Below are 15,800 nucleotides of genomic sequence, written 5' to 3'. Positions count from 1 at the left end.
TCTCTGGCCAAAAGATTGCCTAGAATTTGTGCAGCACAGATCAGACCAGACTGGTCACAGATCAGACCAGTTTTAGCTGTCCTCTAACCATATGACAATTCAGCCTTTTCCCCATTTTGTTCTAGGTGAAGTTTATCTTTTCTTTAGTCAAAAGAGAGGTCAATGATGAGTGAAAGTGGAGACCACCTGCTGTACAGTTTTCAACCACAAAAGTGACACAGCATATTTACATTTGTAACAGCCTAGATCTGTGAAAGGACTGCCTGAGTGGTTTGAAATTCAGAAGATTAACACAGCAGAGTTAAACTTCACCTGCTGCATATACCCAGAAGAGCTCTGTGTGTGTAGTGTTTTCTACTTAAGCTTTGCAGGAAGTTTCAACAGAAGGGATAGCAGTCTTCCAGGTATTACAAAGAAAAAAAACACTTAAAAGCATTAGTAAAACCCCAAAGTAATCTTGCATCAGGAGAGATACAAAGACTAGTTCTGAATACTCCTAACAGAATTATAATACAGTGGAACCTCTAGATACGAGTTTAATTCGTTCCAGCACTGAGCTTGTATAGCGAATTTCTCGTATTTAGAACAAACTTCCCCATTGAAAAAAATGGAAATCCAGTTAATCCGTTCCGCACCCCAAATATATTAACATAAAAATCAATTTTCCTAACAAATAACACTGATAAATTATATATACTGTAGTCTACCTTTAATAAATAACACTGGTAAATAATATAACTGATTATTAAAAGAATCAAAACAGGTGTCCAAAGTGCAGTAGAGCATTCAATAAATCTTTAAATAAATAATCCTTAAAACAGTTGTGAAGTGGAGGTTTAAAATACACAAGAATAACAATCCTCAGTCTTTAAAAAACAGATGACAATCCCCGGTGCTTCTTCTCTGTTAGCGTCTCACCTGCGGGCTCTGCAACAGGCGAGACACTCTTAATGCAGCTGACCTTCTCTACACCGTCCTGCTTCAGCTGTTTGGCTCGCCTGTTCAGCTCACTGTTCAGCTACACGCGAGCCTGCACTCGCTCGCTCGCTCTCCCGCCTGCCTGCCTGCTCTCTTTTCTTTTACTTCTTCTCCCCCTTAACCAGCTCGCGCTTCACTATATATGCGGGGAGGACATGGCAGCTGCAGCCCATCAGCCACAGGAACAATCATGGATGTGGGCAGTTTCCCACCTGTGCACTTAAGTGAGAAACGCAGACACCACAGATCGTGGCTCGCAACTGCTACCACGCCCCCTCGCTAAGCTGAGAGCTATACCCACAGCCTGGCTCGTGGCTCGGTACGCGAGCCAATGCTCGCATTTAGATCTGAATTTTTCGCTCATACTTTCCTCGTATTTTGAATTTCTCGTATACAGAGGTGATCGTATCTCGAGGTTCCACTGTACTATTGATAATAAGAAAATTCACTTCCAAGCTGTCATGCCAAGAACTTGAACTAAAAGTCCATGCGACTAAGCCTTTTTAGAGAGTAATTATCTGTTTGCTAACTTATTTATCAATTCATCCATTTTCAAATTTGCTTCATCCAGTTCAGTGTCAAGAGGACCTGCAGCATTGGATACAAGGCAGTAATGAACACTGCATAAGGCAGCAGTGCATCACAAAACAATTCATGTATACAGGTGAAATTTAGAGTTGCGCCTTTAAATAGGTCAGTCTTTGGGTAGTGAAGGGAAATCAGGATGTACCTGAAGACAGTCCAAACCTTAATAAATGGAGAATATACAGTAAATACTCCACACAGAGATTTACTGGGGCAAGGAACAAACCCTTGACTTAAAACAGTGAGGCAGCAGTGTTAACCACTACACCATCCTTATTTGCACAGCTATATATAGAAATGTAAATATGGGGCTTGTCTTTTGCTACCTTGTCACCAAAACAAAAGCCTGTCTGATTTTTATTAATTTGGCGGGCACTAACAGGATTGCACATATACTAAAATTGTCTGCCACCGTGAAACAAAAGAGCAGCTGTTAATTCACAGCCATGCAAAAAGCAAAAACTGAAACTTGAGCACATAATTAAAAGATCACATATTTAGTACCAAAAAAAAAAAAAAAAAGCCAGTGAAGGAATTTTCATTATAATCCACATTATACCATTCAACTTAAATGCCAGCATAAACTGTTGTTCATCATATATAAATAAAATAAAAAATATCAGCAATTTAAGTAGTCCTTAACACTGTAGTAATTGCTCAATGTGCCAGGCCACTGCCAGACTCATTAAGAACTCCTTTAGATACCAAAATAGTGAGCAAGTAGCTCTACTAAACATTTTATACATGACCTTAAGCCTGATTAAATGTTTCATTATCTCAATGATTACATCTTTGTACAAATGCCAGATTTCAATATCATTTTGATCTCTCAAGTGTATACCTTGTTTGGTCAGTTACATTTACACTAGTCCCAATTGAAAATAAGCTTATTTAGTAAGTTTGTTCACTATTGATTATCCAGGTAGTTAATCTAGTTACTTAACAATAATTTGCCTTATGGAACAAATAAGTCATTTTTGTGCTGGCTGAACACATTTCACAGGTAATATTCATTCACCTTACATTATTCTTTTCTGACTTGTAGTGTGGTACTGAATTACATTATCCATGTTGTATTGTTGAATATGTACGATGTGGAGTGAAAATACATGTGCCTAAGTAATTACTGTGAATATAAGCAGTTTAACAAATGAAAGGAGACCATTCAGTCCATCAAGCTCGTTTGTTTAGCTAAAGCTAAGCTGTCCCAATATCTCACTCAGATACTTCTTAAATATTGTCATGGTGCAGCGTGTCTATGATAGCACTCAACTTATAGGCACCTATTTTCAAATAAAGAAGGCAATAAATCTCAGGAAAGCAGTCAGCTTTTCTGATCTTATTAGGAGAGCTAGCTGTTGTCTTAGTTGTAAATTTTGCTGTCATTTTTGTGCAATTTCCTTTCATGGTATATTTATTATTTTGCTTTTTAAAACTTCATTCCAGTTTTTGTTTCATTGTTTGTTTTAACGTAAGTAGCTTTATCTGTTCCTGTTATGCTGGTTGAACCGACCCTCTGGAATTCATCCTAGGGATGCTTCTTTTAGGCTTGTTTATGTGCTAAAAAGGTTTTAACACACTTCCTTTTAAGACTCTGTGTCACTGTAACATGAAAAATTACTCAACATTATGTCTAATACCTTCAAGAATATTTATTGTTTTGTTCCATCCAAGTCATCAAAGTTGTGGTTAAGGTGTCACCTGCACATTTATAATAACCATGCTGTCTATGAGTAATGGGGAGTCTGAAATTAACATTTGAAAGATTGCAACCCTACAGATGTATTTAGATGCCTGCACTGTACATGTCATATTACCAAATGTGTTAAACGCCTTAGTTTGCTGCACAAGTTTAAAATGCAATAAAGTTGAACTACTCACAAAAACCTTTGCTAACACTTATACCACTCTTGGGTTCATTCTGAAGACTTAGTTTATAGCAAATGTTTGCTAAAAGCATGATGGACATATTGATCAACTGCTTCTATTTCATAACTTTGTTTTGTAATTTAATAATCACGTGTGTGTGCTGCTACTTACACAAACTGTTAAACAAGCTGAAACTGCAACTCTCTTCTCCCTTGCAAGGTTCAACTCATGCAGTCTCACAATTGATGACAATAGCCCCTTAAATCAAAGCTATAGACCTTAACCTGGGGTAGAAGGCGGAGGAGAAAAAAAAAAAAAAAAAAAAACACAACAAACACCACCTTTAAGCCTTAAAACTACATTCATTTTTGGACTAACATAAAAGTATTGTTAACATAAAAACACACAAAAGGTGACACATGCATTGACAGTTTCCATAATTCTTCATGATGACCTTTAATCCCTTATTGGTCTTGCTGTTCAACACTTACCAGCCCTGTGGGAGAAGCCTTGCTTGATTCAGCCAAAACCCTCGCTTCTCCATAGGCACTGACAAGCACCCACATTATGGGGAAAAGGAGAGGAAGAATGGGAAGAACTCCATTTATCTGTAAGACAAAAGCCAATCTACCATTATAATTCTTGAAGTTGACGCAACCCTTTCATACTACAGTTTAAGTTTGATAAAATTGATCAGGCACCATTTTTCTACCGTTTTTTTTTTTTTTGATGAAATTTAGCTTTTTTAAAAATCTATTTAGAAACCTGTTTATTCCGGTGTCATAAGAGTCTATCCAGGCTGCACAAGTTGCAAGGTAGGAACCAAACCTAGATATGGTTTGACGTATAGGTCCATTAAAACCTTCACTGGCGATTTCCATTTTTTTCCTTTTTCGTTTTATATGTACAGATCATATGGGAGGAAAAAACTAACAAGATTACACTACTCTCAGTTTTCCCCCAAAACCCATTCAATGTCATATCCCATCAAATACACCTGGTACACATATCTGCTCCTTCTAAAGGCTTATAAAGTTAACGCTGGTGCCATTTTTTTTTTCCTAAAAAATTGATTAGTAATTTAAAATTAAGTCATATGTTCCCTTGTTTAGATCATGGAATGAAGCAGAATACCACATTAGACACAGCGTAATGTAATAAACATTCAGCCATAAAGACTCATTGTAAAGAATGCTGCTTCCTCTTGGGACAATGAAATACAATGTGTAAAGAAAACATGACATACTTGCACTATCAGGATACATTTTTGAAATTGAAATAAAAAATTTTTTCAATTTAACTCAACCTAAAGTACATCCATTAGATTTTAAATGACTTTGAAAAATAGCATTAATTAGATTTAAAGCACAACTTATGGTGGCTGATACAGTGTTTAGTGCTGCTGTCATAAAAATAAATTGATTGGTGACTCCATGTGGGTATACAAGTTAACGTACCCTTTGATGTATTGACACACCATTCAATGCTTATACCTGCCTTGCGCTCCGCTCTGCTCTCCGCAACCCTGAATGGGACAAATAGGTTCTAAAGACGGATGGATGAATAAACTGAAATGACTGCTAGGGCAAAAGCAAAAAGGCTGTTGCACATTCTTGAATATATCAGCTAAATATCTCAGGAACTAGAGAATAGCCAAATATGATATTTTTCATATGCAATAACACTCATATGAAAGGATAAGGACTCTCATGAAATGGTTTTATTTAACATATGTGGACATATCAAGACTGAAGCTTCATTTAAACAGTACCTATAGATAAAGGTGATACAGCAAACAGCAGGCAACATTTACATTGCATAATTTAAATTAACATAAATGCAAAATTCAATGTTGAAAAAAGTCAGTTCACCCCTACATTTACCTAAAATAGACTCAGATACAAATGATTAGATCATAATTACAGAGATCTTGTCTAAAGCTGTCCCATTTAAACCTCAGACATTAAATTTGGTTTGGTCTTTAATACTGAAGTGTGCATTCTCACCATGCTCTAATCGAAAGAGCATTCAAAAAGACAGTTGTAGATGCTTATAAGTCTGGGAAGTGATTTAAAAACATCTCCAAACAACTGGCAATCATCATTTCCACTCACCAAAAGATCATTTACAAGTGGAGAAGATTTCAAACATTTTCCATCTTGTCCAGACCAGGAAACTGCAGCAAAATGCTAAAGGAAATGTCTAAGAACCCCAGAATTTCATCACGTGGATCTACGCTCTTGCCTCTGCTGATGTTAAAATGTATGAGTCTGCACAAATTATATCTATATGGGAGCTGTGCCAGTAGAAAGCCTTTGCTGTCCAGAAAGAACATTGAAGCAAGACCAAAGTTTGCCCAACACTTAAGCCAAGCGAGATGAGACAAAAGATGAGAGTTATACAGCCACAGTACCAGAAGACAAGTTTTATGAACACCAAAGACAGTTTTTAATTAGAAGAACCAGTTACCCAATGTAAAGCAATGTGGTAGAAATTTTATTGTTTGGGGCTACTTTGCCACATCGGTCTGGGCAACTCACCTTCAAAGAATCCACTATGAAGGGTACTTGAGGATAATATCAGACCATCTGTCAGATGATTATGGCTCAACCAGAAGTGGACCTTGCAACATGGGGGCAACTACAACACTCTTATAATAAGGGCAGTACATATCCTGAGCGCAAGAGGACACTTTCAATAATACCTACTCTTCCTTTTGCCTCTAGGACAGACCAACATCCCAACTACTAAAGTCACATCCTCTACTATTAGCCCAGAAGTCCCATCCCTTCCACCTTAAATGGGATATGAAGAAGCTCAAGAGTCATCATTTGAGAAATCCACGTCTGAATGAACAGCTCACTATACCAGCAGTGTTTCATCATAGAGAAGTATTTGGATTAACAATGACCCGAATGATTGTTTATTTTCTACATTTTTGTCTACTTGATTCCTCTTATTACTTGGGTCTTGCCCTAGTGGTGTTTGTTGTTTTGTTACAAATATGACAATGGCTCTAACCTTATCACTAAATCTAGCAAGAAATAGCTGAAAGAAAGAAATGGAGGGCTCTGGAGTTGCCAAGGTAAAGCTTGGATCTGAATCCCATCAAGATACTGTGGGGTTGGTGGGGGGGTTGGTTGGTTGGGGGGGGGGGGGGGGGGTTGGAATTTGAAACCGTCTGAGCATGCATGACAACCCTCAAACACCACACTGCAAAAAAAAAAAAAAAAAAAAGATCTGCATGGAGGATGTGGGATAAACTTACTCCCTGTCGATATCAGAGACTGCAAGACAGTCACAGGAATGGTGTGACAATGCGGGTTCAGCTCCATGCTCTCACTTCCTCTTTGGGAGCTCTTGAACCCGACACCATCTGTAATGTAACCGGATGAGCTGGACAATGAGGATACCAACGAAGCAAGGAGAAAAGGTGCAAAAGTGCAGAAGTGATTTTATCAAAACAAGTCTGCAAATAGTGCAGTTTTCCCAGTGTTCATTAATAAATAATCCATAAAAAGATAAAATCCAGATATTTAAAACAAGGCTAAAAATGAGACTAAAATCCTGCCGCAGACATTGGGATCACATCAGCCAAGCACAGCTCCTTCCCAGTCTCTCCAGCTCATCCCCAGGCATGCTCATCGGGAGAGACTTCAGCCACCGCGGTCCTCACACTACCGACCCCCGTCTTGGTTGCTTCCGCCAGTGTCTGCCAGACCACTAAGAGTCGGTTGTCCTCCCGGCTTTTTTCTCGCACTCGTAGTCATCCCTCAGATCCCTATGGCGGACTCCTCCACGATCGTACTCACTCTTGCATTCAGTGGGCACAATCCATCCCTTGAGCGCCAATCCTTCACTCCATCCAGGACCCCTGACCGCGCTAACCTCTCTCTTACAGCTGGCTGGCTTATCCACTTTCTCTCACCCCCAGTGCTATGCTCTCACTCTCCAAGTCTCTTTCCTTTCAGTTTATTTTCTTAGTGTCCCCTGCCGGCCCATTCTTATACGGCTCTGTGGGTGCAGCACCTCAATCACGCACCGCAGGAAGCCGATTAAGCAATCGAGAGCGATCGCACCCTCACGTACGTGTGCAACTTGCCCCAACTACTCCATCAACTCCCTACGGCTGCACGATCGCACCCTCGGAGACTGACAAGGCGAATGGATTATTTAAAAAGCCACCAATCTTTCATAGCCGTGGACCCGCTGCACCACAAATGGCATTTTTGTTTGTTTCTGCCAAAGGGAACTATACCAGCTATTAAAATCATGGATGTATTTTCTATTACCACAGACAAAATTGGCATATCTGTTCTTTTTCCTTTGAATAAAATATTGCACAATTTTCAACTTCATCAGCTTTACCCAAGGCTAGTGTGAAAAGATAGAAAATCAAATCTTTAGATGTCCATATCCATCAAAAAAGAAAAAACCTTTCATGGGGTGTGCTTATTTTCACATTTCCTTTCAGCCATAAAAGAACTAATTGGTTTAATTACTACTCACAATAATGATCTTTTATGTCAAGGACAGAAGCAGCATAGGGTAGAATTAAAGTTCAGCATCTTTATTAACAAATGTTAAGGAATGCTAGAAAGAAAAAAAAAAAAACAGTGATTGCACCTCTATGTCTAAAAATATGCTTTTCATAGACAACATCCTACCTGAAGCTGAAAGAAGTTGAACCGCCAAGGTGCCACACCAGGAGCATTAAAACAAAAGCGAACTGTGTTTGTAATTAAGAAGGCAACCTGGAAAGAAGGAAAATAAATGTAATGAAACCACACAAAATGACTGTGCTTTAATGGAGACTCCAACATTGGTCAGTGATTCATATTATCACAATACAACTACAGAAGTAAATGAATTCCATGCCCGGTTTAAAAATAATGTGGAAAATTAAGAAACATTTATTGAGACTTCATAGGTCCTTTTATGGTAACAGTTTGACAATTAAAGCTGACAAGTAAACCAGCATTACTCCTAATAACATCAATAGAAGGAGAGGGAAAGGACACAGCGTTATTAAAAGGTAACTGAAGTTACACTACCAACTAGTCAGCACTGAACAGCTTCCTCAACTTGAGCACAAGGCAAAGGCTTTTCTGCAGATGTAGTTCTGGTTAGCACGTTGGTTTGAAACTCAAGTCTTTATTTGTTTGCCTGTACATCATCCCATCATATATTAGAACACCTTAAAGGAATGCGCCATGCAAAAATGATAAGCTTTTATAGGTTACTTGCCCCCATGAAGTTTGTAGAGACGGCTAAGCAAAAAACTCTCTCATGTTTTTCATGCATTACAGAAATAAAGTTTCTGACAGAATGCGACCCAATGGTGATCAATGCTGTACAACAGCAAACAATATAAAATGTGCCAATGAAAAAAAATGTAATGTTACTCATTACACATAAACCATGTCAAGTCGCCCAGACTTATGCTCACAACACATGTAAAAGTGAAAGCAGTCCTCAAACAGGAAGCGCATTCACACGGGATTGCGCTTTTGAATTGAAGACAAAGGAAGGAATGGGAAAGAGGCTAGTTTTCATAGTGAACTTGGTACAACTGTCCCCCTTTCCTGCAAGCTGAAACCATTAGTGCTGTTCATTCATCTATTTTCTGAATCATTTTTTCTCCATTACTGTACTTTGTGTAGTTATCAACCACATTTTTATTACATATAGTCATCTTTCAAAATGTGCCTCCATGGGACAATATTTATGTTTTGTTCACATCACGCTCAAGTTTTAAAATTAAATGGCACACATTAAATTTAATGAAATACTTAACTTAAGGAGTTGGACAATTACTCTATTCAGAGTGTTAACATCTTGTTTCAATAGCCCAACTGAGGTTAAAGTCACGAAGAGAATCTTATCAATAGTGTGCTTGATTAGAAGGAGGAACTACTCTTTTTCCTAAAAAGCTTTTTCTTTGTGTACATGCTTGAAAGTTTCTAAGAAAATAATGTTTGAGCAAGCTATACAAGCATTCTTTACATTTTAAGCTGCAGTCAGCTTCTACCTCCCAATGAAAATCAATAGAAAAGCATTCTCAATTTCTACATTTATGTAAATGCTACAGTGTGCTCTAGGCTGAGCTGCATTATTAAAGATATCTCAAATTCAAAGCTATTTTGTTTCTTCACTGTGCTTTCCTTATTGAATCACTGAGTAAAGCTGCATACCAGCAAGTAAGCTGATCCTTTGTGAAAAGTGAAACAAAATAAACAAAAACTTTAAAAAAAAAAAAAAAAAGACACGACTTAAGGTAACAATGCAATGAAAAGGAGTTGTGTAAATGTTTACATTTTCTTTCTAATTATTCTTAGTAGTTCAGATTAAAATGACAGTAAACACGGATTAATTATATTTAGAAAACAGCTAACAGTTGCAGATACAAGATAAACTTCAGGCTTAAAATTTACCACAAAGCCCCAGATCAGGGAAACTCAGGTCATTTATTCTCAGTTCTTCTAAATCTGTAATAAATGAGCAAAACATGCAAAAATACAGACATAATATCAGCCGTAAACCTTTGCATAAGCACTGGCCAAAGTATTTGGGTGCCTACTCAAACTGCATGAGAAACATGAACAGAGGAAAAGTTTGATTTACATTTTCAGAATTTATTGAGGCCGTCCATGGGATGTAATATCTACAGATAGGTTAGTTCTTCCAGTAAAAAAAATAATCAAGTAAGTTCACATTATGAAAATCAGGACATTGCACAGTTAACTGCCAAGTCAGTGGCTCTCAAAGGACACTAACTGGCTGGTTGTGGTTGAATAGACAACTTAATTTCAAAACACCCACTATGTCTTACGGGCTTTATAATTTTGAATGTATAACTCACAGTGAATACCATGGATTCATCATCATTTTGTCAAACATTAATTAAATGACAATAACAAATAACCTAAATGTATGTTTTTGAAGAGCAATTAATCACAGCACACAAAGTAAACAGAAATCATTGCTGTCATAATTTGTGGTCCAAATGATCTTCTTCTTAATATATAAACCAGAGTCGATGTATGTATGTGTGTTTGTTTGTTTGTCTGCCATACAAATCTGCACCAGGCGTTCGATCGCCATCAAACTGGGGATGGGGCTCCTTTGTGACCTGGAGGAGGTCATGGGGTATATTTGGTTGGGAAAAATGTTCGTGGTGAAGCGCAGGGCACCTTTTCACTGACAACATTCGGCACACGTCCCCATTTTTATCATTGACAAGATGGCCGCACGTTGCAACAGACGTTAACGGCGGCGCCATCTAGCGGCACAGTTGGTCCCTGTGCATCGCTCTTTACCAATGTTTCTTTAAATTGCCAACAGATGGCAGAAGTGTCCAAGTATGAGAAGGCCGACTGCTTTCATCAGGTGAAGGGGAACTGCCGTATGGATGTAAAACGTGAACGACCCAGTGAGCGCGACTGGCTTTCCGTATTTGTGGTGCTATTTGCTCGCTTTTTGACTCACATTACAATTTCAGTCTTGGTCTTTCTGACTGACTGGTGCTATTTGTTCGCTTTCCGACGTATTGTAAATAACGTACATTCATCTCACTGTGGTGCTTATTCCGTACGTAATACCATGTAACACATTATAATTGTCCTGCTTTTCGCTAATATACCCATGCCACCGAAAAAAAAAGAAGTGAAGATGTTTTTATACCAAAAATTCTGCTGACTCCGAATGATTTACCCTTTTATTTAAAACAGCTACAATTTCATGTTCGTTTGGCCTTTGCTAGGTCAATTAATAAGGCTCAAGGGCAATCGCTGCAAGTTAAACGCATCAATTTGGAAAATCCATGCTTTTCACACGGACAACTCTTCGCAGCATGTTCTACAGTGGGCAATCCTCATAATTTGTTCATTTTCGGACCAAAAGGCAAAACAAAAAACAGTGTATCCAAAGGCTCTGGCATGATCACTTATCTCTTATATATATTTCTCTTCTGGTTCATCCTGCTTCCATTTCAAAACCGGTCCCGCCCACAAGCAGCTGACACGGCATTTCTCGATTCCTATTCGTCCTCTTCCAAACCCTTCCCCATGCTGCCTGCAGCCTCCCATACACCTTGCTATTTTTGTTATACTGCGACGGTTGTTTCCTAAGCCTTTGTTATAAAATGAATGACAGTATCTTCTCTGTCGACTGTTTTTTGTACAACGTCATCTCTATTCTGGGATCTGGCAACTGCCTGTTCCTATCAGTGGGTTATTTCTTGACACAAACGGTTGACGAAGGCAATGCAGTCTCACTACGACATAGGGCACTATACTGGCCTGCTGAACGTAATACATCCAACAAGTACTCGAGGTGCTGCCACAACGGTAAAGTAGCTTTACCACCTTTGCGGGAGCCACCTGTGTCTTTACAACAGCTTCTTACACAGCAAACATCAGAAGCTAAAAATTATCATGAACACATTCGACAATACAACTCTTCTCTAGCGTTTGCTTCCATGGGTGCACAGATAACTCAACCTCCTGGCCACAGACCATACGGTTTTAAAATACACGGGCAAATTTATCACCAAATCTCTCCACTATACGCTAACACTTCTACCTCTCCAGGATATGGACAGTTCTATGATTTTGGCACAGTGCAAGCTACTGAAGTACGCTTACAAAATAAAGCAAACTCTGCATGCGGCGAAAATTTACTTCTCCAGCTAGATTCAATGCTCAGAACCATCAACCCTTCGCTAAATCATACAAACACACGCATGAAATCACTCAGTCCAATCCAACAGCATCTGTACGAATGGAAAACCCTAGGCAGTATTTACGACGATACAATGCCCCGACATGTCACACCGATGTTGCAGCGATTTTCGTCGGAGAAGATGGCGAACCGCCTACCGAAAAGGATATTTGCATCTATCCCATAGGCAACTCCTGTAAACAGATTTCCACGCTCAATATGAATTGCAATCCTATGGTTTACCCACTTTTATTCCCTTATGGAGACATTGGCTGGCACAAAGATTTACAACATGTTCCTGATAAAAGAACCGCCAAGCGAATAAGGCTTACTCAATGCCAATTTTACACATATAGATTAGCAATGAGGAATACATTTAGGATTTTGCACTCCAGCAGCAAACTATTCCAACAGTACGTCGTAGATGCATATGTTAAAACAGAGGGCGCGCGTCTCAACTATCTCAGATTACATCAACAAGATCTGTGCGTGGAACAATACAAAGGACAATCAGATGCACTGCAAGCAAACGCTGAAAATAACAACGTACATGTAGGCAAAATTATCATATTACCATCCACATTTCCAGGAAGTTCAAGATACATGCAACAAAACTATCAGGATGCCATGGCCATAGTACGTAAATTCGGAAAGCCCGATTTATCACTTTCACATGTAATCCTGCTTGGCCAGAAGTTCTACATGCACTGTCAGATACCCAAAGACCAGAGCACAGACCTGACACCAGTCTTCAGCACGGTCAGTTGTACGTGGCTTTTTCTAGGGTTAGATCTTTCAACTTATTATCTGTCTTCTCCACCAAAACACCTATGCACAACTGCGTCTTTCAAGAAGTATTGATATCTGAATTCCTTCCTCACCGTTTTCCGTTCTATACTTACACCGCCGTATGCTACGGCGGGCGTCGGCTAGTATTACCTATTACAATAAAATGTCAATCAGAAAACTGTTTGTACTATTTCTATTTTCTGTTTCTTTCATTTAGGAAATTCACCGGTTATAGATTCCCGGGCAACACCAGGTACTCCTGCTAGTATATATATTTTATAGACACACACAGTGTATCCTTGTTAAATGTTGATTGTGCATTTGCTTATTCACCTCTAGAAAGTGTACCCATCTCATGATACCCATAGTCTACTTCCACCTATTCACAGGCATGCGCAGTTTTTACAAAAAATTCTGAGAGGCCTATCACACAGCAGTAATAGGCCAGATTGAGCAATAACAAGGTTGTGATACTCTTAGATATCCAGGATTGCATGTCCACTACACTGAGTCGATCAACATGCATGTACATGACACAGAGGGGTGTGGGTAAGCCACTGAACAACATTCATGATAAGGGCCAGGGCTTGCATTTGTTCCCTACGAACAAAGAAACCCAATTAAGTGCAAGTCAATAACTTGAACAGAAAAGTCCAGCGAGTCCTGCCCACTTATGCCATGCACATATACATATATGCACACACTATTTAAAATCAAAAATTGTGTTTTAAGGAAAAATGGGCACCCTCTGCAGTATTGCTTCCTGCCTTGCACCCCATACTGCCAATATGAAACTATAGACACTTAATTACTTGAGTGATACAGTTTTTGGACGTAAGCGCTGCTCATCATATACTAAGGTCAGTGCCTGTGCACAGATAGACTATGATGCAAACAAGTCTGTACAGATGCTACACAAAAGCAAAAAATTCAATGTATTTAGAATATCATATAACGTCCGATACAAATGAAAAATATATAGTATAGTGAAGAGAAAAGTTATAAATATGATCTTCAATAGCAGTTATATTCAGAGTGATATGTGCAACAAGGACATGAAAGAGTACACTTAGTGTGTATTATTAATCTTTGTTATTAGAATAAAATTTGGACCACAGCAAAACATTCACAATAATTTCTGTTTGCTTTGTGCACTGTTATAAGTCACTCTTCAAAAGCAATAGAACATATTAAGAGAATATAAGTAAAACAAATTTTAAAATTCAAGAAAAGTCTACTTACTAGCACCACTGGACATGCATATTTGTCCATTGCTGACTGGACTGTGAACCTCTCATTATCGAGTGCTGTCACAGGTCGGTCAAGAGCCATATCCAGACACCGTCTGTACAAAGACAGGACAGAATTTGCTTAAAACTGGTTAAATGCCTGGCCCTAGATTTCTTCCTGTTCGTAAACAGAGCAATAAATACAGATGTGAAAGAAAATGCACAAAATTACCTAGTAATAATCGCAAAAGAGTACTGATTGGATAGTTCAGATGATAGCACAAATGGCAAGTCATGTCATTCTCCAACCTGCTATATCCTAACACAGGGTCACGGGGGTCTGCTGACAGCACAAATCTTAAACCTAATTACATTTTAGCATGCAGGGCAACTTTTCATTGTGTTTGCTCTTTGATGTTTAGTAGGCACCCTTTACCATTACAGAATAGCCTTCAAAGTTACAATGTGATTTTCTGAGAGTATTTTTGGCTCCTGTGAAACATGCAGTGCAACATTTACATCACATAAACAAATTTATATTGACCAACAATAATAAAGAAAACTGCAGAATACCAGGATTCATATCATGGTTATGATAAAATTAGGCAGAAATACACCATCTTTTCTTCCCCGAAACTTGAAGTGTCCTCCCATCAGTCTCAGTAAGACCACTCCTTCTACATCCTGGATTTGAACACTGTGCTCATTCACTCTGTGTGGAATTTGAATGTTCTTCCTGTATGTGCATGAATATGCCTCTAGGTACTCCAATCTTCCTCCCACATCCCAAAGACACACGTTTTATTTTAACAAGCAACTCTAAATTCGCTCCGTCTGAGACTGACCATGGGTGGGTATGCAAGTGTGCCCTGCAATTAGGCTGGTTCTTACCTTATGCCCGACGGATCCGGGTTATGCTCTGGTCCTTAATGAACATAAATGGAATTAAGCATTTACTTACCTGATATTGTCTATAATGGGAGTTCGGACTACTCTGAACAGGCGGAACTGCTGAGGGTCCTGTGGTCCTTTTTTTTCATATTCACGAGGAGAAGGTGGTGGAGAAAAAGGAGGAAACAGGTCTCCTGGCTCAAGGACAATATGCTCATCATCCTGTGGTGAATAAATATGTATTATTACTGTAGGAGAAATGGATCCAATAAATATATTTAGTATCATAAATATGCTTTATTCTATATTGACCAGTTTAGTGAAAATAAACTTTCTTGCTTATAAAATTTTAAGGAATGATATATACACTAAAAATAAATGAAAAGGAAACTAATTCTGAAAACAGAGGTGTAATATTAAATGCCCAGTGGTGAAAATATTTTTACGCTAATGTATTCTACTTTAAAGGTAAGGGATATGCTAAGGCTGTGAATTACCTAATTCAAATCAAATTAATGTAAAGTGAGTTATGTTGACCAATTAAGGAAAAAGAAAACTTTACTAGCAACAATGATGAAATTAAATCACAAAACATTCTTCATTTGCACACATGTCAAGCTCAGAGGAAGATAAGCCAATTTAAAGTTATACTAGAAACCTGTCCTTCATAGTGCTTAAAAAACACTATGTCCTATAGCAGTTAAAACAAAAACAAACAAAAAAAAAAATTAACGTTTT

General features: G+C 38.5%; 1 protein-coding gene across 1 annotated transcript in view; it reads right to left on the bottom strand.

Moving 5' to 3' along the window:
* tmem94 (transmembrane protein 94) overlaps positions 1-15,800 on the bottom strand; it is a 74,314-nt gene that overhangs the window by 36,952 nt on the left and 21,562 nt on the right. The window contains exons 7-10 of the mRNA XM_051918734.1: positions 15,133-15,284; positions 14,185-14,287; positions 8,100-8,186; positions 3,924-4,040 (exon numbers count right to left, since the gene is read on the bottom strand). Coding sequence (XP_051774694.1) covers positions 3,924-4,040; positions 8,100-8,186; positions 14,185-14,287; positions 15,133-15,284 — 459 coding nt within the window. The remainder of the gene's footprint in view (positions 1-3,923; positions 4,041-8,099; positions 8,187-14,184; positions 14,288-15,132; positions 15,285-15,800) is intronic.

The sequence above is a fragment of the Erpetoichthys calabaricus genome, chromosome 14, assembly GCF_900747795.2.
Source record: "Erpetoichthys calabaricus chromosome 14, fErpCal1.3, whole genome shotgun sequence".
NCBI classification, from domain to species: domain Eukaryota; kingdom Metazoa; phylum Chordata; class Cladistia; order Polypteriformes; family Polypteridae; genus Erpetoichthys; species Erpetoichthys calabaricus.
Note: the sequence above shows the minus strand (reverse complement) of the source record. Positions and strands in the feature narration are given on the sequence as shown.